This window comes from Amblyraja radiata, chromosome 46, assembly GCF_010909765.2.
Source record: "Amblyraja radiata isolate CabotCenter1 chromosome 46, sAmbRad1.1.pri, whole genome shotgun sequence".
In the NCBI taxonomy this organism is placed as follows: Eukaryota; Metazoa; Chordata; class Chondrichthyes; order Rajiformes; family Rajidae; genus Amblyraja; species Amblyraja radiata.
In genome coordinates this window covers 666,223-681,838 of record NC_046001.1, presented here as the reverse complement: position 1 = coordinate 681,838, position 15,616 = coordinate 666,223, and the positions used below count along the sequence as shown (strand labels likewise).

The following is a 15,616-nucleotide window of genomic DNA, read 5'->3' as shown; positions in this document are numbered from 1 at the left end:
GAAGTCGACAGCTTTTAAACCTAATACAACAATAGGCACATATCTCCTATCAGTTTATATGCAAAATGCCTGCAGGCAATTTCTAAATCAATGAAAAATGAGAATGAGGTTCCTCTTTGGGTTCCGACGAGCCAAATTGGTGTGAAGTTGGAATCGCATTGGAGAGAACTGTTTGCACATATGCAATGACCTCAGGGGCATTTATACCAAGAGCATGTGCCACTGCTACTTGGTTCTTATACTGTAAGTGCATGTGAGCTATGTGATGTCCCTTTACTTGAGAGTTTGCACGTCTTCCTGCGGATGCTCCAGCTTTCTCCCACATAAGTCCACAAGACATAGGAGCAGAATTAGGTCATTCGGCCCATCAAATCTGTTCCACCATTCGATCATGGCTGACAATTTCCTCCCCATCCCCATTCTCCTGCTTTCACCCCGTAACCTTTGACGCCCTTACATCCCAAAGACATGCAGGTTCGTAGGTAAATTGACCCTTGAACTTGCCCCCAGTGTGTAAAGAATGGGTGAGAAAGTGGGATTATATAGAACTAATATGAACGGATGCTCGGTGTGGACCCAGTGGGCTGAAGGGCCTGTTTCCATGCAGTAACTGAACCATAGAACTTCTGGAAGCACTGAAAGGAATAACTGTTTAGCACAAACACTGTTTTAACTCGAGTCAATTCGGCATAACGTTTGTGCATAATTTACACCCCACCTCACCTCTGCAAGTGCAAATCCACGTGACTGTAATGGACAAGATCCAGCTTTCAGGAACTGTGACTAAACCACTGAAAGAGATGCCTGTGCTGTGCATACACACACACACACTTAACATAGCATCTTGAATTTATTGCAGTTTCAATAACGGGGCCATTTAATATAAAAATGTTGGGTAAGTCATTGCGATTGGAGTCCGGCCAACATTCTACAAGATATCTGCTTCCATTAGTCAGCACACTTTAAGGTGCCTTTGAATAGTGGAGATGAAAAAGCATGAAATACTAAATTATTTGGTCAATCAATCCCATATGAAAAGTGCAATGACAATAAATTGAATCAAATCAAATCAAATATCATCCGCACACCTTCTCGTGAATGCCAATCTCAACTGCACTGCCAGCTGGACCTCCTGTGGACAGAGTTTAACCAACTCTTGTCAGTTTCTTTGTTGAACTAAATTAAGGCGCATGTTGCAATCTAAAGCGCTTGAACAATTGGTTGGGAAGAATTTGGGGTGAGGGCCAGTCAGTCATGCTTGAAAATGACCCATAAAGGACAAAAACTTCCCTGGGGAGGTCAGCCGGCAGCTAATGGGCACACAGGATCTCCGATCTACAACGTTGATTCCGCTATGCGTCCCACAGATGCAGCCTGACCTGCAGGGCATTTTCTGTTTTTGTTTCAGAAGCAGCTACAGTCTTTTTAGCTTAGTTTAGTGATACAGCGCGGAAACAGGCCCTTCGGCCCACCGAGTCCACGCCGACCAGCGATCCCCGCACACTAACATTATCCGACACACACGAGGGACAATTTACATTTATACCAAACCAATGAACCTACAAACCAGTGCTTTATTGTCATATGTCCCAGATAGAACAATGACAATCGCAATAATAACAATAATGGTCTGTGTAGTTCAGATCGTGGACTGTGTTCAAGGTTGTCAAAGTCTACAGCTACAGAGATGGGCGGAGAAATGGCAGATGCAGTTTGATACAGACAAGTGTGAAGTGTTGCACTTTGAGAGGTCAAATGTAAGGGGAACAACCCAATGGCGTGAATATTAAATGTTCTAATTCCTGGGAAATTATACAATTAATGGCGTGACCCGTAACAGCTTTGGTGTACAGAGGAATCTTGGGGTCCAAATCCATAACTCCGTGAAAATGGCAACACAATAGATAGAGTGGTAAAGAAGACATGGGCTTTATAGCACAGTGGTTAGGTCGCATTTGGAGTATTGTGTGCAGTTCTGGTTGCCCCCATTACAGGAAGGATGTGGGGGCTTTGGAGAGGGTGCAGAGGAGGTTTACCAGAACACTGCCTGGATTAGAGGGTTTCAGCTCCAGGGAGAGGTTGGACAGATTTAGATTGTTTTGTCCGGAACGCCGGAGCTTGCAGGAAGACCTGATAGAAGCATCTAAAATGATGAAAGGCATAGATAGGGTAGACTGTCAGAACTTTATTTTCCCAGAATGGATAAATGAAATACAAGAGGGTATAGCTTTAAGGTGAGAGGGGCAACATTTAAAAGAGAACAGATGCAGAGAAACCGAGAGAAAGGGCGGCATCCCAGTATAGAAGCTGGGATGTAATGTTAAAATTGTACAAGGCATTGGTGAGACCAAATCTGGAGTATGGTGTACAATTTTGGTCGCCCAATTATAGGAAGGATGTCAACAAAATAGAGAGAGTACAGAGGAGATTTACTAGAATGTTGCCTGGGTTTCAACAACTAAGTTACAGAGAAAGGTTGAATAAGTTAGGTCTTTATTCTCTGGAGCGCAGAAGGTTAAGGGGGGACTTGATAGAGGTCTTTAAAATGATGAGAGGGATAGACAGAGTTGATGTGGATCAGCTTTTCCCTTTGAGAATAGGGAAGATTCAAACAAGAGGACATGACTTCAGAATTAAGGGACAGAAGTTTAGGGGTAACATGAGGGGGAACTTCTTTACTCAGAGAGTGGTAGCGGTGTGGAATGAGCTTACAGTGGAAGTGGTGGAGGCAGGTTTGTTGGTATCATTTAAAAATAAATTGGATAGGCATATGGATGAGAAGGGAATGGAGGGTTATGGTATGAGTGCAGGCAGGTGGGACTAAGGGAAAAAAGTTGTTCGGCACGGACTTGTAGGTCCGAGATGGCCTGTTTCCGTGCTGTAATTGTTATATGGTTTGTTATATGGTTATATGCTTACAGGATACAGGGTCGGAGGAGGTGTAGTCGAGGTGGCTGTGGGAGATAGTGGGTTTAGAGCAGTGAAAATACAAAATGCATGTTTAATTCTCCCGTAGTTACTGAAGGAGGGCCTATGCAAAGGGAATGTGTCTCTTGAAGGACAGGGGAAGGGAAGAGGAAGACATTTTAAGGGGAATTTTGTTCATCTGTTAATAAATAAGCAGCAGTGACATTGGTAGATGTCAAGCAGTGGGCTGCCCAGCTGCACATTCAAAGCACAGAAGATGTGCGGTAGACTCGTTAAGACCCACTCAATTTGGTCCAAGAATATTCCTGAACTGACATTAAGGCATCACGCCCCTATAATGAAACATCCTTCCAGGTTTTTAAATTGGTTTGGGATCACTGTTGCTCTTTCTGTTCAATTCCCACTGGCAAAGTTCACCTGGAGGTTGACTGTGTGGGGCCTATTGGGAAGGTTGGAGAAGGAAATAAGAAGGAAAAACACAATGCTATCAAGATACACATCAGTATCACTGTTGCAGCTTTTAAAAAATATATTTTTTAAGCGATACACTTAAAAAGAACACACAATACTCAATAAAACTTAACACAAACATCCAACGCAGCATTCTTCACTGTAGTGGAAAGCAACAAAGTTCAGCCAGTCCTCCTCCTTTGTTCACCCGTGGTCGGGGCCATAACCCCTCCATAGTCGCCGCTATGGACGGCCCGATGTACAGGCCCTCTAGTGGGGGTGATCCAAACTCCGACCTCGGGACGGACAAACACACTCCGCGGCTTGGAGGTCCCGACTCGGCACTTTCCTACCGGAGACCGCGGCTTCAGGATGTTATAGGCCGCGGGCCGGCGGTCGGAGCTCTTCTCCAGCGATCCCCGGTGATCCCCGGCGAGGGATCCCAGACTCCGTGTTGGAAAGTCCACGCCGTACCCGCGGCTAGAAGCTCCGCAGACCACCGCCCCACGATGTCAGCGTATTGAATCAATACTATTGAATCAAACATTGCCAGAACAATACATTTTCTTGCTGTGATTCGAAATTTTTCACAAAAAAAGGCCAGGAACACTCTTTATTTAAGCCTATCTACCTTGTTTTTACTTTTTACTAATAATTATGTCTTCTGAAGATCTGATCTGCATTGAAATATAAAAGGGTGTTTCAATGTGAATTCTTTCTCCTTATCTGTATTGTAGCATCAACAAAGGTGTTCAAAACAAATGTGCTTTCTGATCCTTTTATTTATATTTATCATGGGGGGAGTATAGGAGCATAAGGCCTCAAATGCAGAAAATCAATAGAGTGCTCCATTCCACACCTCTCTCATCTTCCATACCCCTTTTTGCCTTACAGGCTCATGGCATCAAACCGTAGCGTTGTGTATAAAAAGAGGATGACTAATGGAGAAGGGAAGGGGGCCCAAAAGAAACTTTGTACCCACTGATAAAATTCCTCTGAGGCCCTGCGTATACACACACGAACTGTGTGTGTTGTGAACCATGTCTTGCAAGACGCGCATATATAGTGAAGCATTTCTCAAGTTCGGCTTCACAAGCATCGTTCAAAAATCCGTGGTCAAGTCGCAATGTGTTATCTGTGCCAAGGTTTTGAGCCATGAGAGCATGAAGCCCAGCAAACTGAAGATCCATTTGGAGTCTTGTCACAGCAACCTGGCGGGGAAGGGCGTGGACTATTTCAAACGAAAAGAAGCCGCACTCAAGGGTTCCCGCATCGATTCGACGGGTCACTGCGATCATCAAAATGAAGCAGTGTTGGAGGCTTCATACCGATTGCTTATCGAATCGCACTATCGACTAAAAAACGTCCTTATCAAACATGAGCTTGGCTGGGAACACCTTGTCGGGGTGTGTACAGATAGGGCACCTTGCATGGTCGGTTTCAGATCCAGCTTCAAAGCCTTCGTGAAGGATGCCGCTCCCCAAGTCTCCTTCACCCACTGCATGATACATCGCCATGCTTTAGTGATGAAGACTCTCCCTCCTGGTCTTCGAGAAGTGCTTTCAGATGTCAATCACATCCGAGGGAGCGCAACAAACTCAAGAATCTTCAAAGCGATGTGTGAAGAAATGGGCGCCGATTTCACTGTTCTGATATTCCACACAGAGGTGCGCTGGCTTTCGCGTGGTAAAGTTCTCAATCGTGCGATTCATCTTCGAGAGGAAATAGCGCTGTTCTTGGAGAGAGGGTGTACCGAAAAGGAGAATCAGCTTCATGAAAAGATGCAGGATGAACTGTTCGTGATGAAGGTTGCTTACTTGGCAGACTTCTTCGCCGAGGTGAATTCCTTGAACCTGCCACTTCAAGGAAACCTCCCAATGCTACGCACGGCTCGTGACAAAGTGGCAGCGTTCAGGATTTATCTTTATCAGAGAAAAGTCCAGGATGGTGACACGACTATCTTCCCTGAGATGACGACTCTCCTGGATGCTACGCCAGATGAATGCCACTTCCATGAGGAGATCTCAAACCACCTTCTAGCAATTAGTGAAGCCATTGAACGTTACTTCCCCGGACTGGACAACCGCTCTCGTGATGACCTTTTTCATTGAAGACGGTGCCATCAGCGATACTGACGTGACTGCGAAGGTTGAATTTTACCGAATTCGTAAAGATGCACAGCTCAAGAGTGACTTCATGGAACAAGAGCTCGCCACGTTTTTGGCTAAAAGTGAAGGACTGCCCTGTTCTTTCGAAGAGGGCCCTGACTCTATTGGTCCAGTCCCCCTCAACTATCGCTGTGAGGCTGGATTCTCAACCATGGTAACTCTGAAAACGAAGGCACGCAAAAGGCTTGTGATCAACGCTGACACGAGGTGCTGCCTGTCGAGCATTCGTCCTCGTTTTGATCGCCTGATGGCTGCGAAGCAATTTCAGCCAACACATTGACTGAGCATTGGCAGACATGTTTTAATAAATCGGGCTGTTTTTTTATCAATTTTTAATTTTGGGCGTCACTGTACTGACCAAGAATGTCTGATGGGGTCGTGGGGCCAAAAAGGTTAAGAACCGCTGCACTAACACTTCCACAGGTGCATCTGCCTTTCTGAACCCCAATCGATCAGTAACTCTTCACATGCATAGACATTGCTGGAAAACCTCATATTTCGCTTGGGTAGTATGGACATTGACTTCTCTAACTTCAGATAGCCCTTGCTCTCTGTCTCTCTCTCTCTCTCCTTCCCCTCCCCCTTCCCAGTCCTCCCACTAGTCCCACTGTCTCCCCCCACTTTCTTTCTTTGTCCTACCCCCTCCCCTGACATCAGTCTGAAGAAGGGTCTCGACCCGAAACGTCGCCAATCCCTTCTCTCCAGTTTCTCCAGCATTTTGTGTCTACCTTCGATTTAACCAGCATCTGCAGTTCCTTGTTAAACAATGTTGGAAAGCTGTTTGACGATCACTTAAGTAATAAGTAATGAGTGAAAGTTATATGTAATAAGTAAATAAGTTAACGAATAACTGTAATATGTTCACTTATCATAATCCCTCAGCTATTGTTTCTGGACAGTCATCAGGAACAGGAAGAGTGGCTGAGCTTTCCTCTCTCAGCAGGATACCTAACAGCTGCCAGCACTGTGCAACAATGCAGAGGGAGGTCTCATTGCGAGAACGTCTGTGGGAAATAGCTTTCTGAGCAATAGGGAGAGGTTGAGCTGAAGCGCAGGAGGATGAGGGGTGATCATATGGGTATACCAAATCATGGGAGGAGTGAAAATGGTCTCGACCTGAAACATCACCCATTCCTTCTCTCCAGAGATGCTGCCTGTCCCGCTGAGTTACTCCAGCTTTTTGTGTCAATCTTTGGTTTAAACCAGCATTTGCAGTTCCTTCCTACACATGGGAGGAATACAGTGGGTAAATGCAGAGGCTTTTACCCAGAGTAGGGGAATCGAGAACCAGAGGACACGGGTTGAAGGTGAGGGGGGGGGAAGATTTAATAAGAACCCGAGGGGTAACTTTTTCACACAAAGGGTGGTGCGTGTTTGGAACGACTGCCAGGGGAGGTAGTTGAGGCTGGTACTATCATAACATTTAAGAAACATTTAGACAGGTACATGTCCAGGACAGGTTAGGATAGATTTAGAGGGATATGGGCCAAACGCAGGCAGGTGTGATTAGTGTAGATAGGGCATGTTAGTTGTCATGGGCAAGTTGGGCCGAAGGGCCTGTTTCCATGCTGTATGAATGTATGACTTTAAAAGGTGATAAAAGGTGACTGGCAGTTCTGCTTTGATTCATTCATGGCTAGATGTTTTTGAACGGTACTTTAAACCCACATTTGTAACTAAATGATGAGAGAGAAGATCTTGTGCATTCACATCCCACCGGAAACTCAGCTGGATCAAGTGAAGAATTTCACCTGCGTGTTTCATTTAAAATTCTGAACCAGCACATCGACACCCACACTCTATCCTTCCATTGCAACTGCCCTCCCCACTCTCGGCATCCCACACACCCCGATAAATAATGACTCAGCTTTTAGTTCCACAAACAGAAAGGGCAAATTACATGGGCATAGAAGAAATTAGTTTGGGATCTAAGACTTTCATTCACTTAATGAAAATTGCACACTCCAGGGGCCTGTAACCTGCAGTGTGCCTTTATGAATTCAGGGCACACTCCAATCATCTGAAATTGGAAATTGCTATTGACAGACATGCTCTGACACACAAAAAGACCAGCTCAGCAGCTCCTGAATCAAATGCAATGTTTTCTTGTGTTCTTAATTTTAAATTAATTATCTTTCTGCTTATAATGTATTCTCTAGGTCAATAGTTCAGAAGCCACTCCCCAGGTTTTGGGCTGGATTTTTCCAATCTAACAATGTTTCAATACATATCAATCCATTAATGTATTTAATTTTGCTTGCGATTGGTCAGCCTTGTTTATTTAACCACTTCACACTCCGATTCTTGATAGTTTTGTTGAGTTGGCTAGGTTGTCGAACTAGTGTAACTAGTATAACTAGTATAATGATTGGCAAATTAATTTCCCTCCTGGGATAAATAAAGTTCTATTGTATCATATCGTATCGTATAAGATGCACAGCTACATTTGGTAGGTGCATGGAACGACCTGCCAGAGGAGGTAGTTGAAATGTCTTACTTTACAGCAAGATCATGTAAAGATGATAAGAAGCTGCAAGAGCTCCTTGCACTATTAAGAGGTCTGATCTGCTAGCAGTGCCTAAAATGTAACCAGTCTCGTATTGAATCATCGAAGAGGGAGTGGTCTCTGGTTTTACAATTAGATCGCTAAATTAAACTCGACAGCATTATGATTCATTGGACTGAGATATAAATGCACTGATTAGACCCTGCAAGTAATTCAAGGCATTACAGTTTGGGAAGGTTAAGGGTGTAGACTGTTGATAAGGGAAACCGTTATGGAGAGAGCCTAAAACGGCTATAATGGTTCTTCTTAAACTGACAGTTGAGGGGAGATTTAATCCTGATGGCCAAAACTGTCAAAGGTTTTTGACAGGGTAAATAAGAATAGCTGTTTCCATTCCAAGAAGGTTTGTTTAAGATAAATACAGAAGAACCAGAGGTGGGGGGGGGGGGGGGGGGGGGGGGGATGAAGCCAAAAAGGATTCATGCCACAAGTTGTCATGGCATGAAGTGCACTGCCTGAAAGAGTAAATAAAGCTAATTGAATTGTAACTTCCAAAGACGGAATCACGTGTACACTTAAAAGGGAACATTTGCAGTGCCACAGCAAGCGAGTGAGTGTGGTGAATGAGAGATCATTTTTCAGTGATTACAGAGCAATTTTAAAGTATTGGCATGGGCATGATAGGCACAGCGGCCTCTTTCTGTGCTGTATCATATGAAATGATGAACAGATGCCCTATTATGGAAGCAATATAAAGTACATGGAGAATTAATTGTAATATGAGCTATGTTTTTTAAGGATGTGCCCCATTAGTCAATGTAAAGAGGATTATTGTTCCACCAGATTCCAAGCTTCAATAAAATTCAGAGATACACACAAGAAACTGCAGATGCTGGAATCTTGAGCAAAGCATAAAATGCTGGAGGAACTCAGCAGGTCAGGCAGCATCTGTGGAGGGAATGGACAGGCAATGTTTCGGGTCAGGACCCTTTTTCATATTGATAGGATTAAGGGCGAGAAAGCTGGGAAAGAGAGGTGGGGTGGGACACCTGTATCACCCTATCAATTATAGGCACAAATGCTGGAGTAACTCAGTGGGATAGGCAGCATCTCTAGAGAGAAGGAACGGGTGACGTTTCGGGTTGAGACCCTTCTTCAGACTGAAAGGGAAACAAAAAGGGAAACAAGAGATATAGACGATGATGTAGAGAGATAAAGAACAATGAATGAAAAATATGCAAAAAAGCCATGATGATAAAGGAAACAGGCCATTGTCGGTGTTTGCTGGGTGAGAACAGGAAGCTGGTGCGACTTGGGTGGGGGAAGGATGGAGAGAGAGGGGGAATGCAGAGGTAACTTGAAGTTAGAGAAATCAATATTCATACCACTGGGGTGTAAGCTGCCCAAGCGAAATATGAGATGCTGTTCCTCCAATTTACGATTAACCTCACTCTGACAATGGAGGAGAGCTAGGACAGAAAGGTCTGTGTGGGAAAGGGAAGGAGAATTAAAGTGTTTGGCAACCGGGAGATCAGGTAGGTCCAGGCGGGCTGAGCGAAGGTGTTCTAGTACACGGTTTATGGGGAGAAAGCAGGAGACTGAGGTTGAGAGAGAAAGATAAATCAGCCATGATTGAATGATGTAGTAGACCTGATGGGCTGAATGGCCTAATTCTGCTCCTATAGTCATAGGGAACCTATGAACTTAGTAGCTCAATGGAGTTCAGATGTGGACTGGGAATACAACATCCCCACCATCACACCTCCTCACCCCCTCACTCCTAGCAGAAATACTGTATGATACGTTGGTGACCAATCACGTAGTTTTTCTTTGCTTACAGGCAAGATAAAAACCAAGCTGTTATGATGTTGCTTTCCACAAGAGCCCACATGATTGGGTCAGCTGCCCAAAACCATCAAGTCCACACACTCACTACAACGTCTTTATACAAGGCCACCACTTCAAACCACCTGGTCTGCTTTAGTCATTCCTTGTCAAGCCAAAAAGAAAACCATGGTGTTGACAAAAGCATTTTCAACTTTTACAGCCCCGGTCCACCCCAGGCAAGTGATTTATTTCAGAGTGGTGATGTTGATACTGCAATGTTGTGAGCAGCTGTTAAGAGTTGCAATGAATCGTTGAAAAATTGACTGCTTATTGAATGTGTCACCCTACAAACTATGCTGCGTACAACCCCGAATGCAGCACGATGGTTTCTGCAATCTATCCCTTAACTAATTCCCCGTTGGGATACGGTAGGTGTCTCTCAACGGGACCCCTGGGATGGTCACATTATCCAGGCACAGATGTTTGAAGTAGCCCTTCGAACGCTGTCTTATAAAAGAGAGAAAATTAAAGACTAGCTGCTCCTTCTCACACAATCCCAAGGGAATGTCCATCGGGAAAGATCCAGGGAACTGGATAATCAATCCAGCTGATCTATATAGACTACACAGAAATAAACTGCTCTTCTTTCAAGCCAGCATTGGGAGACCCCAGCCAAGAAAATAATCTGTATGTCCAGAAATAAATGTTTAAAAGGGGGGTCTTTGAGTATGTGGTTGCAGAAGAATTGGATTTAAGTTCCACCTTGTTTATGCAGCTTTGCACAAATCGACAGCACAAACAAAATACCACTCAGTGAAGAAGTGTACAAACAAGATCAACGACAGCTAAAAGGAATAACACATCAAAGGGAATGAAGCAGTTGGCATAAGAGCAGAATTGAAGGAGTGAATATTGACCCCAGGAAATGGGGTAGGGACTAAATAAAACACCGTTTCCCAGGTTCCCTCTGACTATGGACCACGAGGGCAAGGTTTGGGCTGCTTTGTGGTGCTCTCATCGTCAAATCATTCTATTAACTTCCCTGCCTCATCTTATAGAGTTATGGAGTCATGCAGCGTGGAAACAGGCCTTTCAGCCCAACGTCCATGCTGACAAAGTTGCCCCATCTACACTAGTCGCACCTCAAGTTCAAGTTCCAGTTCAAGTGAGTTTATTGTCATGTGTCCCTGTATAGGACAATGAAATTCTTGCTTTGCTTAAGCACACAGAACATAGTAGGCATTTACTACAAAACAGATAAGTGTGTCCATATACCATGATATAAATATATACACACATGAATAAATAAACTGGTAAAGTGCAAATAGCAGAAAATGGTTATTAATAATCAGAGTTTTGTCCGAGCCAGGTTTAATAGCCTGATGGCTGTGGAGAAGTTGCTATTCCTGAACCTGGTTGTTGCAGTCTTCAGGCTCCTGTACCTTCTACCTGAAGATGGTGTGGGTCTTTGATGATACTGCCAGCCTTTTTGAGGCAGCGACTGCGACACCTGCCTGCGTTTGACCCATATCCCTCTAAACCTTTCCTATCCATTCCTATCTTCGGAAGGCGAAATGAGAAGTGGTTGTCAACGGATTAAAATGGAAGGTAAAAGGGAAGGAAGCTGACGACCCAGGAGTTACAGATGGACAGGTGAGTCAGAACACACACCCTGCATTCATCAGTAATGTATAATTGGACACTCTGCTGACAAACTTGACGCTGGGATATTTTTGTAATGTTTCTAACGGAAGTTAATAAATTGAATGACACGTACTCCTGGAGCCAGTCAAAAATAAACAAAAGTCTTCAAATAACTCCGCTTGGCCGTCTCCTAACAGAATGAATGCGGCTTTACCAAAAAAGGGCACCAACCCCCATTAATTGGCCATATTTAAAGGCACGGTTGGGTCATAGGTATGTTTATAGTTGAGGGGGCTATTAGACTACATTAATACACTTGCGCAAGTGAGTGTTAACCCCCTCACACCCACGCTTGGAGCTGTGTCCGGGAGTATCCCACCCTCTCTCTGCATGGGCTCACGCCGCTAGTCCTAACTTGCCCTGAAAGTTATACATTAACACCCCAGCAGACGACAAGAATGGCTGGGAGCAGATGCGCGCAGTTAAAACAGGACGCCTGCTAATTATTTGTGAATATTTACTTGATTTTATTGTGTTTTATTTTTGTTGCCTCCAAGCCTTTAAGTTGAGATTGATTCAATAAACAGCCTCCTTGACCCAAATAAAGATTGCAGCCACAAATATTCCCTCTCAGAGCGTACTTAAATAGGAACTCCAACTCACATATTCTATTTTCCCCATAAGCACCAATTCCAGCCGGCAGTAAAATATTGATTACCTACAGTGTGGCAATCATTTATTTTTCTAAAATCAGCCTTATGGATCCTGTGTTAATGTTTCACATCAACTCACTAGTAGGCCCAACGCATGAACGTACACACTCCTGGACCCCAATTTGTTCCTGGGGACACTACACAGTAGCGCACTCTCATGGATAGACACAAAATGCTGGAGTAACTCCGCGGGACAGGCAGCATCTCTGGAGAGAAGGAATGGTGACGTTTCGGGTTGAGACCCTTCTTCAGATGTCTTGACCTGAAACCTCACCCATTCTTTTTCTCCACAGATAGAAACATAGAAAATAGGTGCAGGAGTAGGCCATTCGGCCCTTCGAGCCAGCACCGCCATTCAATGTGATCATGGCTGATCATCTAAACTCAGCATCCAATTCCTGCTTTTCCCAATATCCCTTAATTCCTTTAGCCCTAAGAGCTAAATCTAACTCTCGCTTGAAAACATCCAGTGAATTGGCCTCGACTGCCTTCTATGGCAGAGAATTGCATAGATTCACAACTCTCTGGGTGAAGATGTTTTTCCTCATCTCAGTCCTAAATGGCCTACCCATTATTCTTAAACTGTGACCCCTGGTTCTGGACTCCCCGAATATTGTTCCAACATCTAGCCTGTCCAATCCTTTAAGAATTTTTTGTTTCTATAAGATTACCTCTCATCCTTCTAAATTCCAGTGAATACAAGCCCAGGCGACCCATTCTTTCATCATATGTCAGTCCCGCCATCCCGGGGATTAACCTCGCGAACCTACGCTGCACTCCCTCAATAGCAATAATGTCCTTCCTCAAATTAGGAGACCAAAATTGCACACAATACTCCAGGTGCACCAGGGCCCTGTGCAACTGCAGTAGGACCTCCTTGCTCCAAAACTCAAATCCTCTCGCAATGATGGCCAATGATTGGCTTTCTTCACTGCCTGCTGTACCTGCATGCTTACTTTCAGTGACTGATGTACCAGGTCTGGTTGCACCTCCCCCTTTCCTAATTTGACACCATTCAGACCATTCTGCCTTCCTGTTCATGCCACCAAAGTGGATAACTTCACATTTATCCACATTATACTGCATCTGCCATGCATCTGCCCACTCACCCAACCTATCCAAGTCACCCTGCAGCCTCATAGCATCCTCATCGCAGCTCACACTGCCACTCACAGTGCCTGAAAGATCTTGGAATTGAAAGCTATAGGGAACTGGCAGGGTGAAGGAGCTGAGAACCATGGGCAGTGATCATATTGAATGACGGAGGTAGACACAAAAAGCTGGAGTTAACTCAGCGGGACAGGCAGCATAAATGGAGGGGTAGGCTTGAGGGTTTGGTTCATTCCTGCCCGAGTATTCTAGTGTTAGGAAGAAAGTCATAGGCACTCTCTAGTCCACCGGGTGCAACAGTCAGGATTGAGAGAAATTGTGAGCATCTGCAATCCACAGAGGGACACAAGGAACTGAAGATACTGGAACCTTGAGCGAAACACAAAGTGCTGGAGGAACTCAGGTCAGGGTCCCGACTCGAAATGTCGCCTGTCCCTTCCATTTCCCTCCACAGATGCCGGCTGACCCGCTGAGTTCCTCCAGCACCTTGTGTTTCACAATGGGACCCAGGGGCATGGATTTTTTACGCACGATTTCGGCAGGGACTGGCTTTGAATCTTCCGACTCAAGCAAAGGGGGGGGGGGGGCCGTACCAGAACACCGACTGTAACGGGTAACATTGTCAGTCCTCTGTGGCATGCGAGTATTTACATGGGGATAAGGTGAACTACTGTACACATTTCGTGCACGCCTGAATCCCAGTTCAATCGCCCTGAAATTAAACCAAACTTGGTCCCGGCATTGCTCAATTAGTTCTGCTGGCCGCAATAGATTTTGTCAAGCGCTCTTAAATAATTCATCAGCGGTTCCCACTGAGGCAGCCAGTTTATAAAACACGATTGGGTTGGGAGGAGCTAAGGCAGGTTGAAGATAGCGCTGCACCGACCTTTTTTTTAAGTTCCACAAAACAATTGGCTGTTCATTTAACAGCATGTATGAAAGGCATTTCTGCACTGGCTGCAAAGAATAAATCACGTTGCGAGCAATGTTGATGTCTGCATCCAAACCTTCAAGTTTGAACTAGTCACTGACGTGTAACAACTCCCACCCACCGCACCTTGCAAGCCCGTTACACAGGCAGGGACTGGGGTTAGTTCATATATAATTCTCCACAGAAATGGCCCACGTGCTTCAACGCGAGAAATAAATCGCTGCTTTTTCACACTCCAGTGCCGGCTTCAATATTTAAGCTTTAAAAAAAAAAGCCATTGCAAACGGGCGTCCCAGAAAGAGTGAACGATACATCGTTGCTACTGACATGTTCAATTGTACAAGCACTGCCTTCAGGATAATCGTAAAGAGATAAATTAACAGTAAATTGACACGGAGATAAATACATTCAGAAATATTCTATTCCGTTAATCTGCGTAAAATGTCTTCTGTAAACATTATCATTCACCCCCGAGTAACAAAATTCACCACACTTGAGATTCATTAGCACTTTCCGTGTCTTTACATCAGCTCAGATGAAACGGCGTTACAGATTCAAAATAGATTTTCAACTCACCAACTCTGAGCGTCCGGGCTGGTCTGTTTGTGTAAAGCCACAGAAAACCCAAACAAACTCCCTCGCTCTCCTTCCTTTGCGATCGTGTTAGTTGTTTCCAGATTAAACGCCGAGCCCTGGGCTGCCAAGAGTAGCCAACACACGCGCAGCAGAGGTGTCATTGCTGTAAATGTCTCTGGTGCAGGAGAAGCGCTTTCACAGCTTGACAGAGAGGTACTGACTGGTTGAGGAGGGTGTGTGACCTCGTGTATACAGGAGACGGGATGTACCGCTGCTGGTGGTGGTAAAACACTCCCTCCCTCTCCATATACACAGGCTCTCACTGAAGTCTGACGAGGCTAACAGTAACCCTTTCACACCTCACTGGGTTATTTTAGATTTGAAATCCCGTGGACAAACATGCTTGACAAATTAACGCCAACTGCAGTATTACGCGCGACGGATTTTATCGAATTATAATCAAGTGGGCGGAATTGAAGGAAGACTGCGGAGCCTCGAGGTACTGCTATTTTGGGGATGGTGCACAGTTTGTGTAATGGAAACACTTGAATGATTTATATTTGCTACAAGTTGATTCTGAGAACACGTTTAACGTTTTTCTCGAGACACGAGGAACTGCAGATGGTGGAATCTTGAGCAAATTATAAAGTGTTGGAGGAGCTCAGGGGGCAGCTGTGGGGGGAATGGATAGGCGTCGTTTCTGGTCTTCAGTTTAGTTTATTGTCACGTGTACCGAGGTACAGTGAAACATAGAAAATAGGTG

At 44.8% G+C, this 15,616-nt stretch overlaps 1 protein-coding gene across 4 annotated transcripts in view; it reads right to left on the bottom strand.

The window, feature by feature from the left end:
• The window catches only part of itga7 (integrin subunit alpha 7), a 129,181-nt gene extending 113,939 nt beyond the window's left edge, over nucleotides 1–15,242 (bottom strand). For 2 of the 4 annotated variants that reach the window (XM_033015653.1, XM_033015654.1), the window contains exon 1: nucleotides 14,854–15,239. In XM_033015653.1, the coding sequence (XP_032871544.1) occupies nucleotides 14,854–15,014 (161 nt within the window). In that variant the 5' untranslated portion in view covers nucleotides 15,015–15,239. Of the gene's footprint in view, nucleotides 1–14,853 lie in introns of all 4 variants that reach the window. The other 2 variants (XM_033015652.1, XM_033015651.1) reach the window with 2 other exon arrangements.
• Between the last annotated feature and the right edge of the window lie 374 nt (nucleotides 15,243–15,616).